The 20,297-nt window shown below is 40.3% G+C and overlaps 1 protein-coding gene across 1 annotated transcript in view; it reads left to right on the forward strand.

The window, feature by feature from the left end:
• Positions 1 to 20,297, forward strand: part of Ugcg (UDP-glucose ceramide glucosyltransferase) — a 37,441-nt gene that overhangs the window by 6,196 nt on the left and 10,948 nt on the right. The window contains exons 2-3 of the mRNA XM_048339111.1: positions 13,330 to 13,471; positions 19,338 to 19,440. Coding sequence (XP_048195068.1) covers positions 13,330 to 13,471; positions 19,338 to 19,440 — 245 coding nt within the window. The remainder of the gene's footprint in view (positions 1 to 13,329; positions 13,472 to 19,337; positions 19,441 to 20,297) is intronic.

Genomic DNA, 20,297 nt, shown 5'->3' on the forward strand with positions numbered 1-20,297 from the left:
GTTGTGATCATTGCTACAGGACTGTGGCACTCAAGACTGTTGAGCCCCTTTAGCTTGATTCTGGGAAGATGGAATTGAATTATGATAGCTTTAAAGAACAAATTTAATATTGTAATCAGTTTTAATATTCGATAGTGGTTCTCTGGATTCATTCTCTTTCTTTAGCTCATTTCTTTAGCTCATTAGCTCATTACGTCTACATGGCTAGCCTTTGGGGACTGTCTCTGCTTCCTGGTGTCTTCCTACAATCCCATTTCTTCTTATTGTAGCTTCATCCTTCAGGAGTGCTGATCTTGTACTATGTGCCCCAGACGTAACCCTGACTCCCCACTGCTTTTTGTGTAACTCCTTTGAACTACGAACTTACAATTAATCAAAATGAGTTCCAGGAAGTGGCGCCAAGTTTTGTCGGGGGGGGCTGAGGAAGGGGGGAGGGGAATAGAGAGCATGTGATAACTTGAGAGTGGGGAGAGTAATGGAAGAGGTGACATGGATCAAGATGCAGTGTACTCATACACATCTTGAATCGAAACTCTTTTGTACCACTATCTTCAAAGATTGGGGGGGTGCCTGGGGCTTGAACTCAGGGTACACATGCTGTCCCTGAACTTTTGTGCTCAAGGCTAGCATTCTTCCACTTGAACTACAGGCTCTCCTTCTGGCTTTCTTTTTTTGCTGGTTAATTGGAGGGAAGAATCTTGTGGACTTTCCTTCCCAGCCTGACTTCTAACCACAACTCTCAGATCTCAGCCCCCTAAGTAGCTAGGATTATAGGTGTTAGCCACTAGTACCCCGCAGATCATTTTTTTAAGGAAAACAAAATCCACTTCTTAACAACTGGACATGCATAGCTCCTTAGGAGCACAGCTAGCTGCCCCTGTGCCTGTGTCTTCAGCAGCATTGAGTTGCTAGTGTTCCTCTGAACACGCAGTGTGCTTTGTTTTAGAATTCATTCTCCTTTTTTCCTTATTTTTTTTCTTTTTCTTTCCTTTTTGCTCAATGGCCTCTGAAGTCATTCAATTCAATTTAGATCTTAGTTCTACTATGTCTTTCTATGACCATGGTACCTTGAATTTATCCATCTACATTGTCAGTGACTCTTTCCAATTAGGTTGTAACTTTTTGAGGATAGAGATGATGCCTTATTTTACTACTGGATCTTTACAGTCCACTCAGCATTCAGTTGTTATTTGTTGAATAAATGGTCTTCTGGGTTTTCTCTAGTGGCAATTCTGGCTTTTGGCTCATTCATTAAATTTGTCTATAAAAGCAATTGGGATTTGAGGTAGATAGTCAAAATATTTGAGATGCTTTTTAATAGACATGGAGTTTTCTTTTATTAGAATAAAGTTAATCATACAAACGGGCTTTATTGTATTTCCATACGTATATAATAGACTTTGCTTGCATTCACTCCATCTGTTACTTTCTTATCCTTCTTGCCTCCCTTTTGAAACAGCTTTTCATTATGCTCTTTTCATATATAATTAGGCATAGATTTTAATGAAATCAAGTCAAATGGAACCTCTATCTCACTGTCTCTAAGCAGTTACAAGTTAAAATAAAAACAGGGCTCTGTCAGTATATATGTTTTTAAACCTTTGGAGTCTTCATTGAAGCTGAATTTTCACTCTTAACGTTTCCCACCATGGTCAACTGTATTCCAGAAATCACCTTCACTTCTAGATCCATCCTTGGGGGGGGCTGGAAAGCCCAGGGCTATCAGGAGCAGGCTCAAACAGTGTCTCCACTTTGCATTCATCCACAGGATTTTATTTTAGACATGGATTCATTTAATTTTTTGTCTTTTCTTTTTTGATACTGGGAATTGAACCCAGGACATTGGACTTATGCTTTGTCACTGAGCTACATCCTAGCCTGGATTCATTTAATTTAAGCATTAGGTTAGCTTTAAGAGTAGACTTAGGGAATTGGGTAGGAGAGGATGAGACAGTTTCCCTTAGTTCATTTTTGTGTGGAGGGGCGATTTGGAGTTCGTGGTATATGTTCCATGGTGCTCTGTTTCTGAGCACTATCTGGTAAGCCCTTATTATCTTCTGCTAGGACCTTGCCCAGCTATCAGTAGAACACCATATTCTACTCATTTTCTGTGCATTTGAGCTAGTTCCATTGTCACAGGTGGTGAGTTTGGGTTTTATATTGTCTTGTTGTTTGAGAAGATATCTTTATTTTCTAAGGTGGGAGATGACTTTTGATCTGTAATATGTGTTTTCCTAGATAGCTAACTCACCATTGGTCCTTTTCATTCTCTGAGGAATTTTGTGTCAGCAAAGACAAGGTAACTACTGGAAGATAACACTCTGGTATGCTGCTTGCCCATTTTGAGGCAGTATCATTTTGAAGTCATAAGTGAATGCTTCTCTGGCCATAACATTAGTCGTGCTCACTCTGATCATAAACACTGAACAAACAGGCTTCTAGAGCATAGTCACAGGCCACTAAGGCCTTTAATCATTGGGAATTGCCAGCATGATCTGTGTGGAGTGGGTGCCTGCTGATATATAGCAATCAGCCTAATTTCATGTGAAAGATTAACAAGCTTAGTGGTGTGGAGCAGAGGAGGTAAATTCCTGGAGTCAGATAAATTGGTTCTTCTGAATCACACAGCAGAACTATGAAAACAGCACTATCTGGAGCCGTCTGCAAGGTGACCTTTGTTCCTTGGGGAAGCCATATTCTTCCCTGGAAGTCTTGAGTGAAATTCCATGCCTCCCTTTTGAAGAGCTACATAGAAAAGGCTGCTGTGGAGGCTGCAGCCAGCTGCCTGGGCGGGGCATCATACACTATTACCCTTGCTCACCACCTGGTCTCTCTCCAAGGGGGTTGGTTTTCTTTCTACCTGACATCCCTCCAGCAAGAGAAACCACTTGCCTATATGGAACCAGCAGTTGGTGCTGTGTGACTAGAAGATGAAAGGCTGAAGTAGTCTGCTACCTTAATGAAAGAGGCAGAAAGGGCTTTAGAGGCAGGGATTCTGGAATAACAATCAAGCTAGCCTAAGGTCATCCATTCCAGACTCCAGAGGCTGGTAGGATTCTTCAAGCCAAAGCAACTGACAAGTTCACTTCTTAACTGCCACTTAGAGTTCTTTGAAGTGTTCCCTGAATAGATGTCCTTGTAGCCCACAACAGGAAAAAGAAGGACCCTGAAGGCCTCTCTGGCTCATGATTCATTTATTCCTTTAAGCAAATCTCAGTCTCCCCTGAGAACGCACCCTAGAAGGTGCCCACACGGCTGTGTCTTTGGCTGTTGGCAGGTCTAACTGGTGGCAAGGTGCTATGGGCCACAACCCTCTTCCTGGTCTTCAGAGTGGCCCTATTTTTAGGGGGTTGGGGGTTGAGAGTGGCTCTGGTCCCAACTTAAAATTTTAATTTAGAAGTATTTCTCAAGAAAACGGACATACATACTGACAACTTATCATTTTCTAGCCTTTCCCCCACCCTTCATTGCTCACTTAAGGTTCAGGATCACTTATTAAAGGTGAAGTCAAAGCCATTGATTAGCCATTGATTTCTGAAAATATACTAAAATCAGATTTCTGAAAATTGAGTGGACATGTTCCATCAGTTAATGTTACTTTTGTTAATTGTGTCACTTTGTTGTTAATTATGCCTAATTACATTAATAGATTATTTTGCTATGTTAATTGAAGTAACGTGTTATTTCAAGAGAAGGAAGAATATTGTTAAAATCCCTGATGATGGTTCCATTCCTGATGCCATCAGTGAGGGTTTTCCAGGTGTTGGGGTCATGGGGAAAGGGCTTTCTCCCCCACCTCAGTGGGCTAGGAAGGCTGGCTGGTTGCCTTTGCTCTGGAGACTGTGAGACCATGGAGATAGAACTGTGTGTGGAACCGTGGGGTCTGTGCAGTCTTTCCCGGGATCCTCAGCAGCTTCCTTCTACTCGGTGGAATGGCTTGGAATTACTTAGGAGCCAGCAGTTACTTTGAGCAGTTTGTCTGCTGCCAGAGGAGCAGTAAGCCTGCCTTGTGGCTCAGCTCCTAGGTCGGCCCCCTCTCCACCAGAAACAGTAGAACTGGGTTCTGTGGCATGTGACCCAACTAACGTCTTGAATCAACCTCTGAGGATAAAGGAGGTACAGAAGCCAGGATAATGCCATTTTCCCGGCTGAAAACCCATCTAAATTGAGAGATTTGCCTGAAAGAAAAGAAAAAACAAACAAAAATACCCAACCTCACAACTGTAACAGGCCATTTTTTATTAGTAATAATTTATGATATTTATTAATCTTGTTCATGCTTGCATTTACTTTGTACTTTTGGATATCTATAACACTTTCCTAAATATTTAGCGTGCACACACACACACACACTCACACTGGGCGAGGGGGGACGGGGTGGGGGGGGCGGCTCAAATTCAGGGCCTGGATGCTGTCTCTAAGCCTCTTTGTGCTCAAGACTAGGGCCATACCACTTGAGCCACAGCACCACTTCTGGCTTTTTCCGGGTACTTTATTGGAGAGAAAAGTCTCATGGACTTTCTTGCCCAGGCTGGCTTTGAACCTCAGTCCTCAGATCTCAGCCTTCTGAATAACGAGGATTATAGGCGTGAGCCACTGGTTCCCAGCTATAATTTTAACTTTAAACACACTGCTGATCTAAACATTGGACATAATTTACACTATGTTTTATGATGTGATGTGACTCCATTTTAACCATAATTGGAGACTTTTAATCATTTCTCCTCTCCCTTTTAGACTTTCTTAATGTCCAAGAGCTTTGTTTTATGTTAAGAAAAGGAAACTCAATATAAATGCCTAATAAACATGTATGTGAAAAAAATATATATATGAATATACATGACTTTCTAGTCCTTCCATTTAGGGGTATGGCCCATGAATGTTTTGTTATCTCTGAAACTTGTCAGAACTGTGACAATTCAGAAAAATTCCATTTGGTGTAAGTTTGTCCTTGAACTTAGTTTTTGTTTTTTTTTCCTCTTTTTTTCCTCTAGATTGTGGATAATAACTGTCATTGAGTGATTCCTTTGTAGTTTAATCGCATGTATTTATCATTGCTAGGAACTTACTATACATCATTTAAAACAAGAAAAAAATTAATGAACCAAGCTGCCCGTAGGGCACAGAAGCTAGATAAACTGGGATTTAAAATTTGCAGCAGCCAGCCACCAGCCCATGCTCTTTTAAATCATCTTTGTGTATACTGCCAGAGGTGCCCAGAAAAAAGTACCTAAGAAGTAATCCCTATGCATGAGATATCTGTATGGGAATTTCTCCACCTGCTGTGAATTTTAGTTTCTGACAACTGGCCAACTACCACCGTTACCAATTTTCTTTTCAGTCTTCATGCGTTCAGTTCATCCCCAAATTGCTGATCTTTCTAGAAGTTTCCCCTGGGCACTCTTTTGTTCTTACTCTAATGTAACTGAGCCTTCCTAGGTCTTAGACTCTCTCCTTTGCACCTTGGAGCCATATAAAGGGCTGGGGGGAGAGGCAGACATGGGTGATATCCTGTGCTTGAGTCTCTTCCCTAGAGGTTCTGATTTAATCAGTCTTAGTCTTGGCCCTGCAGTTGAAAAATTCCCCAGCCCAGATTGAGAACGACAGCTCTAGGCTATTTATCGGCCCTTGTGCCCTGCACCTGCCTCCTCTGGGCTCATTTAACTCTTCCTTTAGCTCAGTACTCACACTTCCTCCTCGCCCTGGCCTGGCCTGGCCTGGCCTTGTCTGGGCTCAGTCTCGGTTCTGGATGCATCCAACAATTTATAGTGTCTCAGCTTTCAGAGTTGTGCAGGGTCATCGCACATGCCGTTTGGACTAGTACTACTGCACATTCATGGTCTCACATCTCAGCTGCGCCCACGGTGCTCTCTGGCAGTGCTTGCTTTCTGTGTTTGTCTCTGTCTTCCATTACCTATTCCCAATTCCCACTGTCCAACCACATTCTTGGCTGGATTATGTTTTACTCCTCACACAGTGGGTCCTATCATTGCCACTAATTGGTTCCCTTTTCTCTTTGACTAGCTCTTTCCCCTTAGCCCAGGCACACAAATATTCATACAAAACTGTCCCATTTGTTTATATTTTAACCCACTTTTATCTGTCCACCCAGTTTCTGCCCCAAATGCTCCAAGACCGCGAAGTACACATTTCAGTTCCGGTCTTGACCTCGTGGCAGTACCAAGAAGCACCCCCTCTTTCCTGATCTTTTTTGAAAAGGACAGCAGCCATCCTCATAAATCCTCACATGACTTTCCTTCCATCCTGGCTGTCTTCCTACTTCTCAGATCACTAGTCACTCTCAGTTTCCTTCAAAATTACTAGTGTAATATTAGTCGTATTCATTCTTGTCCACTTGAAAATAGCATTTGATGGTTCCTGTATTTTTGTTATATATATACATATATATACGTATGTGTATATTATATATATATATACATATATTTAAACATATATTGCCAGTCCTGGGGCTTGGGACTCGGGGCCTGAGCACTGTCCCTGGCTTCTTTTTGCTCAAGGCTACCACTCTACCACTTGAGCCACAGCATCACTTCCGGCTTTTTCTGTGTATGTGGTGCTGAGGAATTGAGCCTGGGCTTTATGCATGCTAGGCAAGCACTCTACCACTAAGTCACATTTCCAGCCCCTTTTGTTATATTTTTAATCCTACATTACTGTGATATTTTTATTTTATACTCTAATCTGATCTTCTAAGCTCTATATCTGTTTATTTACTGTTAATTCAACAATTTTTAAAACTGAGAACATGCTATATCACTGCTTTGCTGGGATTAGGAGACTTTCTTGTCTTTTGTACTATTTCTCCAAGTGTGGTTCACTGCTGGCTTCCATCAGAATCATATGAGATACTTAAGAAACATGCAAGCCAGACCTGTGATACAATCCTGAAGTCCTAGCACTTGGTGAGTTCTAAGTCAGCCTGGGCTACAGTAGCAGGTTTGAGGCCAGTCCGGGTTATAGAGCAAGACCCTGTCTCAAAAAAAAAAAAAAAAAAAAAAGAGTGAGGCGGGGAGGGAGAAGGGAGGAAAGGGAAGGGAAGGGAAGGATTAGATTCTTAGGAGCCAGCTGGCCCATTAAGGTGCAGACTGTCTGTGGGCACTTTTAAACCACTAACCCCTGGATCAGAGATAACTACTCAATGTCTTAAAAGTAACTTTAAAGTTGGTGAGTTCAAAGTAATGCTCATTACTCTCTTCCCTCTCTCATGGTGCTCAGATTTTGTGAATGGCATTACTGGTTACTTGGCCCAAACCTGGGACTCATTGCCTAAGCCCCACCAGTCAGAATTCCACTCACTTTCTCTTGGTACTTCATTTGCTGTGCTTCTTTCTGCTGCCTATTTAGATCTGTGCTCCCACCTCTCTTCTTTAGACTCTCATTCTTTAGGACGTTTTCCCCCTGCTTTCTATCTTCTTTATTTCATTCTCTTAACTTCTCTCGATGTAGAACTAATCCTTTGAGTGTTCTGTGATTATTTCTTGCTCAGAGGGTAGAAATTACCTTGTCTGCCTTATCTGTGAAGTTGGGGAGAGTTTATGGTAGAGAGGAGGCTTACAGCTGGCTTCCTAGCTTCCCAAGCTGAGGTGTACTTGTGAGTCACCTAGAGAGCTCATTAAAGTGCTATTAAAGCCCAGTGCCTTCTGTTGGAGTAGTGGGGGCAGGGCACAGTAGGTGGTGACAATTTCTCATAAGCCAAAGGCTCCAGTCATTAGATCACACTTGTAGAATTCTTCAAGCAATGCCATCTACCCAAGTCAGGCCATTCCAAATGTGCTTTGATAGTCGTCTATCACACTGATCAACCTATCCTGTCCCAAACATCTGTCCCAAACATTTGGAACTGCTATGACGATCATACTGTACCCACCCCCTTTCCCTCTCTCTCTCTGAGTAGCTAAGATGTTCTGCGTGAGCCACAGGAGCTAGATGCATTTTTTTTTTTTTTATCGAATGACAGATATTTTGAATTTGACTTTGGTGGATACTGGATTTTGTGGGGGGATTCAAGTCTAGCCCCTCCATTTTAGAGAGATCTGCCATGCTCTGGATTCTTCTTCCCTGCACCATTGACCTGGAGACAGTCTCAAGGCCATAACTGGGACCACTGTACTACTGTCTCAATGTCCATCATCTTAATACTGTCCTTTCCTGTGTTTTCCCTAATTTATTGTTGTTTCAGGTGGAAGAGAAAATCCATCTGTTTCTTTATTTTGTCCAGAAGTTTAAGTTGTTTTTAATACTTGTGTAAGAACCAGAAACAAGACTATAACACAATGGCCCCAACTGTAAATAGCAAGTATCTATCCGCAGCAAATAAAAATGTGGCATATTAATATAAAGAATGCTCTGATAAGGATGATTAAGCTATAACTAAATGTAACATGAGTAAAGCTCACCATATTGTCAAACAAAAGAAGCACAGATAGACACAGTAGTGTCTATCTAATGGAATTTTATTTATATAAAATTTGAATCCGAAGCCAATGCTGGTGGCTCACACCTGTAATCCAGAAAACAGGAGGATTGTAGTTTAAGGACAGCCAGGTAGAGAAGCTTGTAAGACTCCTTCTCAGCCTGTAGCTGCATCCTAGATCTGAAAGGAGACTAAATGTAGGATTGAGGTGTGTGTACCTGTATAGGAAGTAAGACCCTTTCAAACATGTCAGTATAAAAAGGACTGGAAGCTGGCTTGATGGTAGAGTGTTTGCCTACTAGCAAGCAAGTATGATGCCCTGAGTTCAAATACTGGGATCACCCCCATCCACTCCACCCCAAAAAAGAAAATTGTAACTGATAAAATTAGTCTTTTGGTGTTAGCAGTCAGGATAGTAACTATTCTTGAAAAGAGTTGTAAATAGAAGGGGACATGCAAGAGCTTCTGAGGTCATCCTTTTGTTTTCATAGATTATGGGGAGTTTATATCTTAGGGAACTGTTTAAGTTATATACTTTCGTGTAACTTTACAATATGTAGATTATGTATCAATAATCAGTACCTCTTGCAACCAAAATGTACAGGCTTCAAGCCACATAGGAAATAGTAAAGTAGAACTAGGTTCCCATGAGAGTCAAGTAGAACTGGTTTCCCAGTATGAAATCTGGAACTGAGAAAGTGCGGTACCTGGGATCCTGGCAGAAAGCAAGCCACACCTGCTCTAGGTTTAGGACAGAACAGTGTTTACCCAGGAAAAATCATGTGCAAGTAGGTATATAGGCTCAAGTTCATACTGCCTTGCCACCACTGAGGCCTTTTGAGACATGAGACCTGTAGCATATGGAGTGGGTTGGTCACATGTTGGAAGATATGACTGTCGATTGTTTTGCAACACATCTGGTCAGGGCCAAGGGCATTATTTCTCTGTGTATGTAGCAGGCAGTTCCATAGCTGTTGACATCCATGAGTTTTACAGGAAGCACTTATTCACGACTACCCCCTCCTCATAAATCTACCCCTAGTATCTCATTAAGCCATTGCTGGATGTCAGTAGGTAATCTTTATAGTGCATAAGATAGTATTTCATGTATATGAGGGTGCAGGGTGTGCTTAGTAAATCCATGTTAAGTCATTGTGGGGTTTACAGCGTGGTAAATGTACAAAGTTTGTCTGTCTTTATACGATTTAATCGTTATTCTTTTATCATTTGGACAAATAGTTTAGGTAATTTGTACAAAGGGGCTCTGTCAGCATTATTTAAGGCAAAGCTATATTCTCCAAAGCAGAATCTCATATACTGGGCAGGGTGGGGGAGGAGATATTATAAGCTGACCCTTTGGGGTATGGAAAAAGATACCAAAGCAAGGCTGAGTAGAGACAAAGGATGTGGTATGAGTGTGTCACATTGTTATCTGTCTTACAATGATTATGTGTATGAGTAGAAATTTCACATAGTCTACTTATTAAATCTCTTCATTCATAAGCCTAAACTCCCCAACTTCATTGAAGAGTCAGAATAAGAATACATCTTTGATAAAATACTGCATTCTTGACATGAAAAGCTCTTCAAAGGATGGAAGGTTTAAAGATCTTTTTTTAAAAAGGGAAAGAAAGGAAGAGTAGAATTCACTCTGAATTTTTACCCAAAATTAAAAGCTACGAGACAGTTTACAACCATTTTGATGAGTTTTGCTGCTGTTGCGGCTGCTTTTAATCTGAAGTTCACTCCATATGATGGGATTATTAATAGACTGGATTGTGTGTAAATTGATCAACACATCCTGTGAGAGTTTTGAGACACATTTTTTGGCACTTGCCCGACCACATGATGAGGCCAGTAGATAAGAATTATAGAGATTAGACTATCGTATCCTGCTGTTCTGGTCTCAAACTCATGATTTCCATCTTGGCCTCTCATTCTCTCTCATGCATTCTGGGTAATTTCTTCAAATGTAGCTTCCAGTTCTCTCTCACACTTTGTGGGCCACAGTTTTCTGTCTTCCACATGTTGAGTTTCTCATGTCAGCAGGCATACCTTTCATTTCTAGACATTGTTTGCTTGTTTTTGTTTTATCATAGCTGATTGTTTTTTCTCTTGTGTTTTGTTTAGGTAAGTACTTTACATTGTAGGCCCCACATCCAAATGGTGGGGCGTTTTCCAGGAGGATATTTTTTCCTTGTATTCCACAACCCTTAGGATTGAATGTGAGTTAAAATACACCTCTGAGGGATGGTAGGTGCTTCATGCTCTGCCTTTCTATGATTTAATTTTTATACAAGGCTCTCAGAACAGATTTCTTCTCTCTCTCTCTCTCTCTCTCTCTCTCTCTCTCTCTCTCTCTCTCTCTCTCTCTCTCTCTGTTAGTTGGTCCTGGGGCTTGACCTCTGGGCCTGGGCACTGTCTCTGAGCTCTTCAGCTCAAGACTTGGGATCTACCACTTTGAGCAACAGCACCACTTCCTGTTTTCTGGTGGGTAATTGGAGATAAGAGTCATGGCCTTTCCTGCTGGAGCTGTCTTTGAACTGCGATCCTCAGATTTAGGATTGACAAGTGTGAGCCACCAGAGCCTGGATTTCTTCTCATTATTTTGTCAGCATCTTCTGCATGGCCAGGACACCAGGACAAGCAGATAACCCTGATGCAAACAGGAGTTTCTCATTTCTGATGTTGGAGGCTTTTTATATTTTCCTTTTCCCAAAAAGCTCAGCCATGTATTTAAAGACAGGCTTTTGGTATACTTGAATTTTAAAAAGGAAAGGAGAAAATTATATGTATTATATACACACACCTACTCTGTGTGTATGGTTCTGCTTGCACATACATTTAAAAACTCTGAAAGGATAAGAAAGACATTAACATTGCTGGAGGAGGGTAATGAAGACGGGGAAGATGGGAGAACAGGGAAGATGGGAGGTTGGGTGACAGGGAAAAAACTTCTTTCATGAGAACCTCTTAATACTTTTGTGATCTCAACCATGTAACCATGTAACTAGTTCAGTTAAATGTTTGATACAAACTTTTTTTGTCCCTTAGCAAGTAAGATGTCCTGGACTGGGGTCATTTTCTCCAGACATCGGGTCTGCTATTTTGTTTGAAACCGGAGAGTGATTGATTTTGTAGTTAATTTTTAGATCCTGGTTTTGCCCCTGTGTAGCCCTGCAGATGAACGTTTCCAAACTATTTGAGGTAAACAATTAGTTCTTTAAAGTTTTCTAATATATCACGAACTGGATTGATAATTTGGCAAAATACAGTACATTGCTGATCATACATGCTTGGGTGTTAGGACAGTGTCAATTTCTTTTCATTGCGGGCCAGAAAAAGCAACTGGTAGACCAGCTCATACTCTTTTAAGTGGCACACATAGATGATGCTCCATTGTTTTCTGACATTTGGTGCTGGGGCCCCAGAAATTAATGCCAACCTTTTTCTTTAAATTTATCAATGGTAAGGGTTTGGGGATTTGATGATGGTGTTGTTTTCAGTTTTAGGTAACCTGTTCACTTCAGCAAGATGTGGTGGGGTCAGAAACCTGAGGTGTTTGCAGTAGCACATCCCTGTCAGTTGCTGGGAGTGAGCCTGCAGCTGACTGTTCTAGATGCTGGTACTGACACCCTGCCAGGCATTGTGCAGAGATTTATAGTGAATCAGAGGTGCACTGAATGGGTGTTTTTGGATCTCCTCAAAGGTCTCCTCGGTTGGTTTTTTACAATACCAACCAGGACTGCCATCTGCTTGGCAGCTAATCCTAAGATTCTATTGGCTTTGGAGATGTTAAATTTGTGGAGACACATGTGTCTTAGTCTTGGGGATGGAGCCATGATTAATCTAGTATCTAATAGCTGCTGGATGCTTGGAGTTGTACTGAGGAGATGCACTTGCAATGTACTTAGGAGAAGTAGGAAGGAAGGCTTTTTATGACCTCCTTAAGAAACTTCTCTCTGTTAAATGGCATCTTTCACTTTGAAAGCCTCATGTTAAGTGGGGTGCCTTCCATCTTTTCTGATGGGCTGGGCCATCCTCATTAGGAATTCTGTGCTGGAACAACTGTGGAATGGACCAGAAATTTGTTCTGCAAACTGGTGGCACTGGTATATCTTCCAGGATCATTAAGACACATTTTTCACATCATTGACATTCTTTCTTTTATGTTTAACCTCTGGTTTTTTTTTTTTCTACCCTTACCCTTCTGGACTTATTTATTCCATCTTCTTGCTTCCATCTTTTGGTGGCATATTGATCTGGACTGTTCATTATAGACTATTCATTCTCAAAAATATGACTTATTGCCCTTCCATATTTTTCTGGGATAGATAGGGATGTTATTTATTTATCTTTGTAGTTCTCTGACCACATTGATGGTAATATGTGGACTAACATTGGCTTTCACATCTATCATGGAATGCTTCTTCCTAAGCACACTTCCTAAGCACAAGCACAGCAATGCGCAACAAACAATCTACATGGAAGTCCTGACCCTGTCAGGAACATTCATTCTGCTCAGTTGCTGTTTTCCCTGAACTGGAAGCTTCCTTGGTTCTGTTTTCCTTCACTTTTAAAAACCTCAAATTAAGCTGAGCACTGGTAGCTCAGACCTGTAATCCAAGCTACTCCAGACGTGCTTTGTAGCCAGCCCAAGCTACACATGGGACTTTTTATCTCCAATTAACCAGCAAAAAATTCAGAAGTGGAGCTGTGGCTCAAGTGGTAAAGCCTTGAGCAGATAAAGCTAAGGGACGGCTCTACTATTGGCAGCCTTAAATAAATGAAATTTCAAGTTAGCATTCAGTGATTTGTTAAATGGTGTATGCTATTCTTTTGGCTCCAAATGAATATGTTCTCTAGAGATGACTTGCGTGTCATTTGCTTTTTAGGCGATTACACCTGAACAAGAAGGCAACAGACAAACAGCCATATAGCAAGCTCCCAGGCGTCTCTCTCCTGAAACCACTGAAAGGGGTAGATCCCAATTTAATCAACAATTTGGAAACCTTCTTTGAATTGGATTACCCCAAAGTAAGTACAGTGTGTACTCCTAAGGAGAGGACACAATCTCAAAACTTTAAGCTTTAATTGAGTCAAAGGACAGCAAGCGGGTGCCCTTTCTCACCACCTGTATGTCAAATTCCCTGAGTAAGCTTCCTGGAACTTTCAGACCCTAGCAAGTGCCAGAAGTTTGAATCTAAAAATCTGTGAGAGTCATATGTGAATTGGATGAGGGGAGGCGCCGGTGAGCAAAGTGCTCAGCAGTCTGAGATGGGCTGTCAGGCAGTTGGACGGAAATACGAATGTCCTTGAGAAACTGGTGTTGAGCCAGGAGAATAGGTTACATTTAATGTCAGGGTATTTCCTCTTGCTTAATTTCTGTTTCTCTGTTCTGATTTGTAATGCATGATTGTATTGTTCATACCACTTCCTCTATCTATACCACCTATGCATCTATAAACTCAGCGGCCTCTCTGTTCTAGAAAACTTCTCATTTTCTTTTTTTTTGGCCAGTCCTGGGCCTTGGACTCCGGGCCTGAGCACTGTCCCTGGCTTCTTCCCGCTCAAGGCTAGCACTCTGCCACTTGAGCCACAGCGCCGCTTCTGGCCGTTTTCTGTATATGTGGTGCTGGGGAATCGAACCTAGGGCCTCGTGTATCAGAGGCAGGCACTCTTGCCACTAGGCTATATTCCCAGCCCTCTCATTTTCTTGAGATAAAAGCATTCTTTTTATAGTTCCCTTTTAGTGTTTCGTCTCTAGTTTCTTGGAAAAACTTCCTGATACTGGGGCTTGAACTCTAGACTGAGGTGTTATCCCTTAGCTTTGTTGCTCAAGGCTGGTGCTCTACCACCTGGGCCATTGATCCACTCCCACCTTTTGTGTGTTAGTTGGAGATAAGAGTCTCATAAGACTTTCCTGTGAAGCCTCCTGAGTAGCTAGGATTATAAACGTGAGCTACTGGCACCCAGCTTTAAATTCTATAATTTTAGAGATTTGAATTATATGCTTGTATTATTTATTGAAATAAAACATTAAAAAAATAAGAACATGTAATAGCATAGACTTGATTTTTTTCACATTCAAAATGTAAAGCATGGCCTTTTATAGTTAAGAAAGAATGACATAAAGTTATAATGTAAACTTTGCAATAGGAAAAATAGAAGTTTTTCAAGCCTTATAATATATAGGCAGATGCAAAGGAAAGTAAATCTTAGAACGTAGCTTAGAGTTATCTGCATTTATTATGATAGAATGCAGTCTCATTGTTTAGCTTCATAAACGCCTTCTATAGTCACTTTTCTGTTCTAGCCCTTATGATTCTATAATCATGAGTTTTAATTGGTTGAGGAAGTTTACTACAGGTTTAAAGATTTTTGTAAAAATAATCCCAAGAACATATATCCAATAATTACGTGCATTTGAGAGAAATCTGTAATTGATTTGTTCTAAAGATTTTGTAAAGATTATAAAGCAGGATTATCTCAAGTTAGTTCTTTTCCCATTTGTGCTGTGTCACTGTAGCATTTAAGTTGGAGAGAGCTGTGTCAATATTCATCATTAAATGAATAACAGCATATGCTTTCTGATTATAAAGACATTCTTAGCTGTGTAACTAGCAGGGTACTGCAGTCCAAAGGCAGTTTTCTTTGCCAGTATTAGACTTGAACTCAGGGCCTCTTGTTCTCACTTGGCTTTCTCTCTCAAGGCTGGCACTCTACCACTTGTACCAATCCTCTAGGTCCAGCTTTCTGCTGGATAATTGGAGATAAGAGTCTCACTGATTTGTCTGCCCCAACAGCCTTTGAACTGGGATCCTCAGATCTCAGCCTCCCAACTAGACTACAGGGGTGAGCCACTGGCACCTGGCTTAAGAGAAAATTTTGATTGTACCACATTTACTTGATATGGGGGTGGGGGGACAACAAGATGAGAGGTTTGTGGTACCAAACCAACAGTATACATAGAACATTCACATCCAGTGCACTTTATATTTATTTTTTGTTGGTTGTAAAAATCATTTTACAAAAGTAGAAGAGTATCTTCCTTCATTCTGGGTATAATTGTTTCTTCTGTTATTTAGTTATTTCACTTGTATATTTTTTGCCAATCCTAAGGCTTGAACTCAAGGCCTGGGCACTGTCCCTGAGTTGCTTTTGCTCAAGGCTAGCCCTCTACCACTTGAGCCCCAGTGCCACTTCTGACTTTTACTATTTATGTGGTATGGAGGACTCGAACCCAGGGTTTCACCCATGCTAGGCAAGCACTCTACCACTAAGCCACATTACCAGCCCCTTTTCTGTTATTTTGTTACCTCCAAAGCCACTTGGGGAAAAATAGAACCTATACTGAGGTTGTATTTAATTTTGGATCTGAGCAAGAGTGTTTACCACTGGTAACTTATACTGAATTTCTAACCTTCAACTTGGATCAGACTATGCTAATTTCCCTGATAGATTTCTATGCTGTGTACATATCCATTTTATTAGTCTACCTTTATAGTGATATTTGTTTTTCAGGGTGGGGGGAAATAGAAAAGTGAGAAAATGACAGTTCATTTTTTATGAAGTTGAATGTCACTTGGTATGATATATAGGAAAGATTGAGGAGATCCAGGGATAGCAGGAAGATTCAAAAGTGCTTCTCTTCAGTAAATTATGAAGACTTTTGGAACTCATGGTCAGGGTTATTAACAGGTTAGAGCCATTGGGATTTCCTTGTCATCTTTGCTAATATAGAATTACCTTAAAATGTTCAACTCTAGAGTCATGTTTTGGATTCCTCTCTGTGAGCAGTTTAGCTGTGCCTACAAGAACTCTTTTTCCAACCAACTAGTTTTCTAACAATAAGTTAAACACTGAGAAATATAGCTAGACACCACTGGCTCATGTCTGTAATCCTAGCTACTCTAGACACTGAGATTTGAGGATCACAGCCAGATTGGGCAGGAAAGTCAATGAGATCCTTATCTGCAGTTAACCAACAAAAGGCGGGAAGTGGAGCTGTTGCTCAAGTGGTAGAGCTCCAACCTTGAGAGAGAAAAAGCTAAGGGACAGTACCCAGGCCCTGAGTTCAAGCCCCCATACTGACAGAAAAAAAAAAGATAAAAACTAGGATTAGTAGAAAGATAAGGTGTTTTTAATACCTGTAGTAAGATGAAGTTTGTTGAAACTTTATCAAATACATTTAATAAATAATGTGAACCATCTAGTGCTTGTGTATAGGTCATGAATATGCAGCATTACCTTTCAAAACTTGGAATTTAGAGTTTTTTTCATGAGTTAGTTATCCCCTTCCCAATGATCCTTCCCTCACAGGAAGCTATCAGGACACCTGCATTAACTTGACACCCATTCTCCAAATACCCTGTGCCACAAGTGTTCTAAGTCTCTTCTGTCATAGACTTTATATTCTCTTCTAACCCATTGTTATAAAGCTTTCTGGAAACCTGATGTGTAGTTACTTATAAATAATAGTTGAAGATATTTCAGGATATTGCTACTTGATGCACTTAATGTATGCTACTTAATGTATGATAAGTCATACATTAAAATATTTTTCAGGACAACTGCTGGTGGCTAACACCTGCAATCCTAGCTACTCAGGAGCATCATGGTTCAAAGCCAGCCTAGGTGGGAAAGTCTGTGATATTCATATCTCCAATTAACTACCAAAAAAGCTGGAAATGGCACTATGGCTCAAGTGATAGAGCAAGCATTAGCCTTGAGTACAAAAGCCCAGGGATAGCACCCCGTTCCCAAGTTTAAGCCCCAGGACGGGGGCGCGCGCACACACATACACACACACGAAAGCTCTTTGAGGATTAGTGTGTGCTTATCATGTACATGGTTTTAGTTTCAGCTCCCAGTACTATCCCCCCTGGAAAAAAATTCTTTTTTAAAATTTTCTTTTATCCTGCTTACTGTAATAAAACATTTCTAATATCAATAGGACTGAATCAATGAAGATATTTTTGTAATATTTATACATTTAAGTCTATTATTGATGCACCTAGTTTAATGACAAATGTGAATAGGTATTTTAATTGCAAGTATTAAGTTCTTAAACATCAAAGGGCTGAGTTTCTCAGTTTGGGGATTAAAAAAATTATTACTTATCTTGTTCTCAGCCTTTTAGTCATTTTACTGCCTAAAAAGAGAAAGTTATTCTGGTTAGCTATTTGAGAGCTTATGGTTTCTGTATTCAAATTATGCTCATTTCGAGTAGATGTTACTTATCTCTTATATGCTTTGTCAGATATATAAATCTATATATCTTACATAGTGTTTATGTTCTATATCTGCAAGATTAAAGATAATTAAATAATCATTGGGCCTCATGATACATACTGGTAATGCATACAGAAGTAGGAAGGTCACAGTTGAAGGCTGGTCCCAGGCAAAAGCAAGAGACACTGCCTAATCACAAACTAAAGCAAACAGTTCTGTGGCATTGCTCAAGTGGTAGTACTTGGCTAGTATGCTTGAGACCTTGGGTTGAATCCCTAAAACTGAAAAAGAAAAGAAAAACAATTGTTTAAAGATCTTCACACTGGAGATAATGTAAATTGAGATAATTTTGTACTCTGCCTAATCTGAAAGTATTGCATTTTGGAATTAAATTTAAGAAGTATAATCAATAAAGATGAAAAGTTTTGGGGGCTGGGGATATGGCCTAGTGGCAAGAGTGCTTGCCTCGTATACATGAGGCCCTGGGTTCAATTCCCCAGCACCACATATACAGAAAATGGCCAGAAGTGGCGCTGTGGCTCAAGTGGCAGAGTGCTAGCCTTGAGCAAAAAGAAGCCAGGGACAGTGCTCAGGCCCTGAGTCCAAGCCCCAGGACTGGCCAAAAAAAAAAGAAAAGTTTTGCCTTGTACTTGAGCAAATGTGAGCTGTACCTCCCCTTCTTATTACCTCCCTTCCGAATACTGCACACTGCTCAAAAAGTTTACTATAAGCTAATTCCCAGTTCAGCTTTTCCCCATTGAGTACATTTCAGAACTATATTTTTCCTTCTTTCTTTCCTTCTTTCCTTATTCTCTCCTTCTTTCCCACCCTACCTCCCTCCCTCCCCCCCCTCTTCTTTCCTTCCTTCCTTCTTTCTCTCTCTCTCTTTTCCTGTCCTGTCCTGTCCTGTCCTCGTCACCCCTCTCCTTTCCTGACCAGGTCTTGAACTCAGTAACTGACACTTTTGCTCATTGGCTAAGTGCTCTACCAATTGAGCTACATATCCAACCCCATTAGTACTATTTTTCTCTTGCTGGGGGTAAGCAATGTTAGTTCTTTTTAAGAAATTAATATTTTACAGGATTGTATAATTTAGAAACGTCTTTTTCTATAAGGAAATGCCAAACCAGGTGCTAGTGGTTCACAACTGTAATCCTAGCTACTCAGGAGGCTGAGATCTGAGAATCACCATGCAAAGACAGCCTGGGAAGGAAAGACCATGAAACTCTTTATTTCCAAGTAACCACCAAAAGGCCAGAAGTAGATCTGTGGCTCAAATGGTAGAGTACTAATCTTGAGCAAAAAAGCTAGGGGAAAATACAAGGTTCCTAGTTCAAACCCTAATACTGACACTCAAGAAAAAAAAGAGGGGGGGAAAAGCCCCAAACCACCATACCCAGTCACACATTCCTTTATTGCCTATTTTTGATGAGATAAGATCTATTTGGTCTGTTCCCTCTGCTTGCAGACACCTGTCCTGGAAAGTCCCTCTTCCTCTAAGCAATCTTTTACCATCAGTGTTGAATGCTGGCTGTATTACAAATACTCAGACTTTGTGTACACAATACACACTTGTTTGCTTTCCTTAAACTTTTCAATCAATCTATAAACCCAAGTGCTTATTATTTCTAAGAGCACTTACTTAACATAAAACATTTTCTTTGACTAGTATGAAGTACTCCTTTGTGTACAAGATCATGATGATCCAGCCATTGATGTATGTAAGAAGCTGCTTGGAAAATACCCAAATGTTGATGCTAGATTATTTATAGGTAAGTAACAAATAAAAACTGCTTTGATAGTCTTAAGTATCAGGAAATCTTTCCTGAATTACACTATAGATTAGGGCATTTGCCACCCAGGGATGCTATGAAGTAAGTTTAGTCTAACATGTTTTCTGGAGTCGTGACAGATGTTTACATGCTTTACAGGAAAGTTATAAAACCAAACTATTTTTAAAACAATCACTAGCAAAAGTTACATTTTACAATTAGGCATATGCATGTCCTTTTGTTTCTTTAATCTTTTCAGTGTGTAGCCTATTTTCTGAATCACTTATGGTAGTAAGGAATAAGCAATAGACTTCACTTGTGTTAGATTGTAGAAAGTATTTTAGGGGGAAGTTTACAGGTTTATTCCAAAAATGTGTAGAGATGCATTTGCCATTAGGCAGGCATAGTACCATCCCAGCCCCATTGTTATAAGTATATATCTGATGTGAACTCTAGCCTCCATGCTAATGGCCAATTTCTCTATGTTGTCTTAATTACCATAGCTTCAAAATGAGTTCTATATGTTTTCATCCCTATCACTTTTTTAAATTGACAAAATGTGTACATCTTGATGTTTGCAATATAACATTTTGAAACATTCAATTATAAATAACTAAGTTAATGAGCCTGTGCATTATTGTGTATATGTGTTTGTGGTTAAAAAAATTCCTCTTAGCCATTTTCAGCTATGGTTACTATAAGCAGAGTGATTATGCTATGCAGTTGCAATTGAATATTGACCCACACTTACTGTTCATGTGATAACTTTAAGAATTAGAAAATGAGTTGAATATCAGTGCCTGCAGTCCTAGCTACTAGAGAAGTTGAAATCTGAAGGTTGCAGTTTGAAGTAATCA

This window comes from Perognathus longimembris, chromosome 1 (assembly GCF_023159225.1).
Source record: "Perognathus longimembris pacificus isolate PPM17 chromosome 1, ASM2315922v1, whole genome shotgun sequence".
Classification (NCBI taxonomy): domain Eukaryota; kingdom Metazoa; phylum Chordata; class Mammalia; order Rodentia; family Heteromyidae; genus Perognathus; species Perognathus longimembris.